Source organism: Bactrocera latifrons, unplaced genomic scaffold, assembly GCF_001853355.1.
Source record: "Bactrocera latifrons isolate USDA-ARS-PBARC rearing strain unplaced genomic scaffold, ASM185335v1 scaffold_111, whole genome shotgun sequence".
Lineage (NCBI taxonomy): Eukaryota > Metazoa > Arthropoda > Insecta > Diptera > Tephritidae > Bactrocera > Bactrocera latifrons.
Window position 1 is genome coordinate 254,213 of NW_017534531.1, and position 8,388 is coordinate 262,600.

At 37.5% G+C, this 8,388-nt stretch overlaps 1 protein-coding gene across 1 annotated transcript in view; it reads left to right on the forward strand.

Moving 5' to 3' along the window:
• LOC108974024 overlaps positions 1-8,388 on the forward strand; it is a gene marked incomplete in the record, with an annotated part of 296,862 nt that overhangs the window by 59,482 nt on the left and 228,992 nt on the right. Inside the window, 2 exon segments of the mRNA XM_018941597.1 lie at positions 6,874-7,010; positions 7,075-7,248. Coding sequence (XP_018797142.1) covers positions 6,874-7,010; positions 7,075-7,248 — 311 coding nt within the window.

The window sequence follows — 8,388 nt, forward strand, 5'->3', positions numbered from 1 at the left end:
TGCCTTTGATTGGGCCGGCGCGACAGCATGCAAATCGGCCACTCCACATAAAGTCGGGTGTTGTGCAAAATATCRCACTTACACATGCACACGCAAGTCTACRTACACACATGCACGCATATGTATCCTCGTTTGTTGCAATGCTGCACCCGGGTCTGCCTCGTTTCAGCGTCTTGCACTCATTCCAAACTGCTTGACTCAGCATTGCTATTGCTGTGTACAATAACAAAAGACAGCGTTAATACCCTTCACAGGTGCMTTTCTTATAGCATTAAAAGTTATAAAAATAACTTTTATCTTTATATGATTGTTCAGTTCATATGGCCGCTATATGCTAAAGTGGTCCGATCTGAATAATATATTCGGAGATCGTAACATTGGCTTKGAGAATAATCCATGCCAAATTTCGTGAAGATRTCTCACCAACTAAAAAAGTTTTTAATACAAGATGTTAAATTGGATCGGTCCATTTGTATGGCAACTATATGCTAAAGTGGTCCGATCTRAATAATATATTCGGWGATCGTAACATTGGCTTTGAGAATAATCCATGCCAAATTTCGTGAAGATATCTCATCAACTAAAAAAGTTTTCCATACAAGAACTTGATTTTGACCGGTCCATTTGTATGGCRACTATATGCTCTGGTGGTCCGATATGGGCGATTCTGACAAATGATCAGMTTCTCATTAAGAAAAGAGCGTGTGCCAAATTTCAGATCGTATAGTTTGACAGACGGACACATCTAAAGGAAACTATGCTTGTCACTCTGATCATTTACATATGTGCAGGCTCTGCCCGGAAAGTTAGACAGAGTCGATTTAAAAAAAATTATTAAAAACTTTCAAAATCGGCTCCTCTTGCGCTGATGCAGCGCTGCCAGCGCGATTTCCAAGCATTAAAGACATCACGGAAGGTATTCTCCGCAATAGCCTTGAAAATCGATGTGCTGCATGCTGCTTGGATCCCCTTTCGCGGCCTTTTCTGGCGAGGAAACAAAAAAAGTCCGGGGTCCACCTGGATTAAATTAAGAAAGTCGCTGTGAGACGCGGCGTTGTCGGTCCAGATTGACCCTGCGTTTGAGTCTTTTGCGGACTTCCACGTAAAACTTGGCATTGCCGGTTTTTTGTCCAGGAGGAACAAATTTTTGGTGGCCCGGTCTTTATCAGAGACCTCTTCCCGGCCATTCAAAAAGGCCTGGTGCCAACAAAACACACAATTTCTTGCTAAAGCAACATCTGGGTAAGCTTTTTCTGATCATATCAAAGGTCTCTGTCCTAGATTTACCGAGTTTCGCATAGAATTGAATGGCGTACCTCTGCTGAAACCACCGCTGCATTTTCGGCTTGCACCACACATAGACACAGGTCACGGCAAACTGTTTGTTCTGACTCTCCAGGTGCTCAGAGACAACTGAACAGCCGGTCATTCGTTAGCCAGGAACGCGCTCTACTGAATCCTCTACAAACCCTGTACATACATATATAATATACCTAATAAGTTATCCGATATTTGCTTCTGAGTGTCACAAACTTCGTGGCAAACATAATAGATCCTGTTTAGGGTATAATAAYAACGATCGCTGCTTCGGCACCCAACACTAATGTTTGCTATTGTTTTCCTCCTTGCATTACTCATTGCAACAACAAACGCATGCATAGACACATATACGTATTTGTTTGTATGTTTATATACCGTTTAAATATGTGAGCTTCTATTCCAAGCGTTTCGCATTTATCAACATTCCAGTGCGTTCTGTCGTCTCTTTGTCTACCGTTTCGCTGGTGAATTAATTATTTTAGTATTGCTTTGTGTTTTGTTATTTTTTCCCCCTTTTTATTTTTTTCAATTTTTTTTTTCACGAATTATCCATTCAATGCAGGCCATTTGTTGTTTTGCTAATTAGACAAGCGCACAAATAAATAATGCAAAATTTATTGTGATGAAATGTGGCTGCCTACTTGCAGAGTTAGTTTCACTGTTTCAATCCCGCACGCGCCGGTATGTTGCTCACAAGGATATTATGGCCTTGAGCTTCATTTACTAGGAGTTGCTCTGCTACAACCAAACTCTTAATTCGAAAAAGTATTGTAAAAATTAGACTCTCTGAGGGGAACGATAGACAAGCAGCACTAACTTTGTCCAATAAGAAAGGAACTGTATTCCATTAAGACAACACCTGGCCGAAGACATTCATAATTGCTCGCCAGATGATTGGGAGATTCTTATTTATCTATCCCATAGTGCAACCAAGAGATTATTATCTGTTACTTGAGAAGGTGAATGATTGTGCTGGTTAAATATTTGCTTCAGCTTGTGAAATGCGATTCTTTTTTTATACTTGRTAGAAATATTTCATTAGGTTAAATGAGAATAACTAAAGCATCGGTTACCTTATACTTCTGTAGAGGACTTATGGGGAAAATGTGCGAACTCTTACGAAAGGTGGTSTTTTGGCTCTATGAAATCGTATTCAATGCTGTTCTATGCTACACTTGCTAAGAAACTTGAACGTGTCCTAAGAGCGGCTCTCATTGGCATCACCGGTGTACTGGGAACTACACCATCAATAGCATATAAGACTTCGACACATACCGACAAGGCATATGTGGATGGGGAAAAGTCGATGGAGAAGAGGCGCAGTGWGCTTTTTCMTGGATGGGTCGTGGWTGGAGCTAGCACGGAAGGCAGRAGGAAAATTTTTCTATAAAGMWSTATRRAGCTGTAGGCTCCCGGACCACGTAGAAGCTGCTGCTAGCAAGGTAGAAATAGCTTCAAGTTTAGGACGAAGAGATTCAAGAGCTGCCAAATTATCCAGAAAAGACAACAGTTTGGTGTGATCGGTCTATATTTCTACAGAAATGATGCCGTAACCGTCAATGGCGACCGTTATTGCGCCATGATAACCGATTTTTTCATTCCTGAAATTGAAGCTCGTGATCGTGGCGAAATTGGGTTCARCAAGACGGTCCCACTTCCCAYKCATCAATCAATGAATWTATTGAGAGAAYACTTCGATGATAGTTYCACGTTTTTGGCCGGTCAATTGGCCACYAAGATCGTGTGATRYYATACCRTTAGACTTTTTCTTGTGKGAATATATAAGGCCTAAAGTATATTCAGACAATCCCGCTTCGWTTCAGGCCTTGGAGTAAAACATCAMACKTGTCWTTCTCCAGTTACAAGTTGAAATGCTCWAASGAGTCATCGACAATTGKACTCAACGGTTAGACCATCTGAGACGTAGCCGGMGCCAACATTTAAAAGAGATAATCTTCAAAAAATAAATGCCAAAGAATGTTCTTTCGAAAGATAATACCCGTTATTCATCCATTTTGAAGTTTCTGTATTTCTTTGCTTTAAAAAAATAAGGAAGCTTGACCCCATTAGAAATATTTCGGTTGCGCTTTCACTTATACCGCCTTACTTCCATTGCATTTCCAGCTTTTGCTTCTGTTTTGCATTCAGCAGCTAAGTGTGAAGATTGTATTTTCATTGCTGATTACTGCGTCTCAAAGTCTAGATTGATTCCCCTCATTCAACGTAACTAAAAAATTCCAATTTCTRTGCGTTTAACACACTCAATTAAATYATTCAGCTGTTATCTGTTTTATTGATAATTATATAATCAACTGTCGTATGCCAGCAAGTGTTTCTTGAAGTTTTACATTTAAAAGCGACCGTATCTCCTCATTAGTATTGGATAATGTCCGTGGAACGGGGAATTTATAGACTTTTGCTTTAGAGAATGTGGCGGTATGCTTTTTTATGTTGCAACGCTGTCAGCTTCGCCCACACACATACAAACATGCATAAATACGCACATTTATATACAACTTCAGTGTGTGTGTGTGTTGTATGAGTGAAATAAATGATTATACTTGTAAATTGCTGTTTTATTGAAAAATTTGTAACGCCAATAGAGTCATAAAATGCATTTACGAGCACTACAAATATAGATACATACACACAAGTACATATGTAGTTATGTATGCATTGCGTCCATACAAGTGCGCCGACAAAGCTCTTGAATGACTTGAATGATGKGCTCTGAAATCAAACTAATTAGTTCGCACAATTAATTTCCCAGTCGTGGGACGCGGTGAGTGTCTGTTTGGGCGGGGTGTGCGGCGCGTTGCTTTAGTAGTGTCTTCCGAAATGCATATGGTTTTCAAGTAGCTTACACTTGCATTCTACATCTATAAATSGAATGCATTTTTGAAACAAATTCCTTACTATGGAATGTAATCAATAATTATTTTTTATTGACTCAATTAGTAGAAGGCTTTTCTGTAATGAAAGTAAACTTATAAACAAAATTGTGTCAATTAACTATTTAATTGAGTCAATTAACAATTAATTGAGTCAATTAACAATTAATTGAGTCAATTAACAATTTAACTGAGTCAATTAAATATTTAATTTAGTCAATTAACTAATTAATTGAGTCAATTAGCTTATTTATTGAGTCGATTAACTTCTTAATAGAGTCAATAAACTTCTTAATTGAGTCAATTAACATCTTAATTGAGTCAATTAACATCTTAATTGAGCCAATTAACAGTTCTAATTTCAAAGTATTTGCGCAGACCTTTTGCAAATTGAATAAGACCATGCTCAAACTAGTGTTGTATTGAGCAATTAGCAGAAACAATTTATTAGCTAAATGTTTGCAATTTACCATACATTGAGGCAATTAGCTAAATGTCAAATTACTGTTTAATTAACAAGAAATTAATATAAAGTTATTCAGGTAACTTAATGAAAAACTTTTAATGAGAATGGGATAGAATGGTTTCATTTCAGGAGAAAACTGGGAAACGATGGAGGAATATTTCTGAGGAGATAGTCGAAGCAAGAACTCGTGTATCCTTGCGTTTAGAATGAATACAAATGTATGCTGTTGTACAAAACAATTAAAACATAATCGTATTGACTTTATTTATACAGTGTGGTTCTAGGWCTGGATTTCTATCTTGATCAACATATGGATAAACGGCTTCTCTATTTTAATAATCGGCGATTCATTTAAAAAAAAAATAAATTAAATTCTTTTATATCGCTCTAGGAGAATCTTCAGAAAAATTTGTTTGGTGTTGAGGAAGATTTTTCTGCTCCATTGTCTCCAATTCAAAAACAATAACAGAAATTATAACAGTATGGACATGAATACAGATAATGATCGAAGAAATAGTTAAAGTTAGATCATATGGCGGTTTCCCAAAAACAAAGTTGTTTTTTTGTGAAAAAATKTATCCTTCATTGGGCTTAGAAATTGGACTTATTAGAATAAATCTCATTAATGCGACAATTAACTGACAAATTGTCTGTGATCTTCGTGTAAAAATTTCAAGTCGATCGGTCTAACCGTTTCGGAGAAATTTTTCTTACCRTCTATGAAAACAAAGTTTCGAGAAAAAGTGTTTACAATTTTGGCAGTCGATTAAATAGGCGATCCTAACAAAGATCGCACTTGGACAGCTTATAACGCCGGTCCRTTGTAGTATCTAGAACTCCTATAAAGCGGATCATAYAGGCGCTAATGAATTGAAGAGTACTTGGACACGATCAGAAATTTGTTGACAATTTACGGTCGCCTGCTTTTTTTAGCTCAACAGTATGAATGCCTATTGAACAATATTCAGTAAGAACTGATACGATTGAAGTAAAAACTTTGCTAATGAGAAGAAGACAGAAGGATCTTCGAGTCGCGCAGAGTCTAGTYGTCGACTAACGCCTGCTAACCTCAGCCGAGATAGATCCATAGGTGCAATGCTAGAACGCAAGATCACTATGGAGATCCAACTCGATCTCATTCCGATGTGAACGGGGTAAGTGTGCCCCATGTTGGTAGACTTTGCAATTTCCAGCAAATCTTCTATGTGCAGGTACTCAAACGAGTTAGATAATGAAGAAGCTTGATGTTATATCTAGTGCARTTAGACAGTCCTCGACTAACTTTGAGTTCACAATTTAAGGGCTAAACGCTAGTATTGCCGCTCTGCTATCGGAGTAAATGCTCTCTGAAAGAATCCGTACTTTGGATTAGTAAGCGTATTGTTACTTCAATAGCCGGCACTTCCGCCTAAAAAAGTACTACTGTAGTCCGGTAGCCTATAGCTACGCTTGACAAATAGCTAGCTAGCTACAACCCTTCCGTGAAAAAGCAAACTGCGTTTCTTCTTATAACTCCTCTATAGCAGTATAAGGCAAATGAAGAGGTCTTCACCACATCAATAGGTTAAAGACATCGAAGGCCTCCGAATAAGGTGAGATAGAAGTCCAGGATATTACTTGGGTTGACGCCTAAGCCGTTACTATTCGCCCAGTTTGATAACACGCTGAAATATCGGACGATTGAGTTACTCATACCTCTTTGACGGTAGTCTGAAATTTTTCCTTAACCATAAGAGCAGCGTCGTCAGTGTGCCTTGAGTTCTTTGAGTATGACATTATTCACCAAGCARTGCGAAAAGTACCTCACTCTGCGGGGTGCCTTTGTTAACCGTTTGGGATGTCTTTACACAACCACACTCCGCTACCACCGTTTTGTCGCAAAGAACAATTCATCCATCTCCAGTTTGGGAGGGTGAAAAAGAGTTGTAATAACATAACATCGAGATTTCCTCTGACTCCATCTCGGCTATACATGCCAAGATTTATTTATTGGCGATTTCTCTAAACAACAGTGCTGCAGCGACCGGTGGCTCCTTGCCAACGGAGGATTCCCCTTTGCGAATTCTGCCTCTTGATCGTTGTTGATATAGTTCTTGTCAGAAATATTAAATATTCTAATTTATTGTTTTTAATAAATATTTTGTTATTTTGCATCTTTCAGTAAACTAAATATGCTTCTCATTGCTTTCTTTGCAGCTTCCACAATCGTTGAGTTGGCGGTGAAACGTAGCCAGAAGTTGACACGCCCCACATCAGTGGGCATCGTGCCCTCTACACCCATACTATCAGGACGGGATCGCACAGCATCTATAACAGGCCCACAACCGGTTGATGTAAATCAAATAATTGCAAAAAAAATTTTTCGTAATTTTCTTAACTAATAACGCTTTCTTGCAGAGTATCAAACGTCGCGAAATGGAAACGTATAAAATACAAACGCTACAAAAGATGTTGGAACAGGAAAAACTAAATTTGGAGCGACTGAAAGGTGACACCACTGACCCCAGCTATAAACTCTCCGAAGCGAATATACGAAAGCTGCGCGAACAGTTGCGAAAAATCGGTGCCGAGGTATGTGCCTGGGTGGGAATTGTGRGAACGTTCGATGTAAACGTCCTTTTAAGAATACCTACTTTTGTAAAAAGACTGTTTACACTCTAGTGTACGGTTAAAAATGTGTAAATTATACTTTTTTCTTCCATTTAACTGTTCTATGATCTTGCAAATTTGTTGTTTGTGAGTTGTCTGTACAGAAAAAGCTACAAGTTTTGTCAAATATTTATGCAATACATTTCGTTTTGCACTTTTTTTTATGCGTTTTTGTCCTGCATACTTTAAATTCTGGCAACTGATTCCATAATAAGATATAATATCTAGGGAGAATTCTTCCATTTTCCAAACAAAAAATACTTTTTTCAACCCTTAAGTTATAACTTCATCGTTTTGCCATAATTTTACGAGTTTTTTCTTTAAGATTTTGAAACTGTGGAATGAAAGATTCATATGCGTGAAGACACCTAACCTAAAATTATTATTTTTTTCACTTTTTGTTCCTAAAGTAAATGTTCTTAAAAAATTTAAAGTACTCTTTTGCTAAGCATACTTTCTTTTTTAGTCAYCCGTCACTTCACTATAAAGAGAAACGTTCAGTTTTACCAAGAAACTATACAAATTTTAATTGTTTCCCTTGACTTCTTGTTGTTTTTACCGACAAAACTCACATATCTAAGCAACCGAAAATTTTTATTTAATTCTTTGAAAAACCTAAATATTTTGCAAACTACACACACATACATAAATGAGAAACAACCCCACCCACAAATYTGAAACATCCCAGTTTTCCTACTTCAAATACAGCATACTAAATGGTCCATACCGTTTGTTTGCTGTAAAAATACGAAAATTGAGAAATCAAAAAAAAAATAATAATAATTTTCGAGAATGGCGGCATTTTTATAAATTGCAGTTATTGTGGCATTTTTGCATTGTCATAAAATTCACAATTACATACATATACTACATATATACACACCCGCGCGCTAAAATACACAAATCTAATTTTTCTTCCGAAGCACCTAATAAAACCACTTTATTCACCAAAATAAGCGAATAATATTTAATAACTTGTAATAAAATGCTGTTCATAAATTATCGATACTTAATATTGCTCTGCTTGCCGCCCCATCCGCCGCTCGCTCGCTCGTTCGCCCG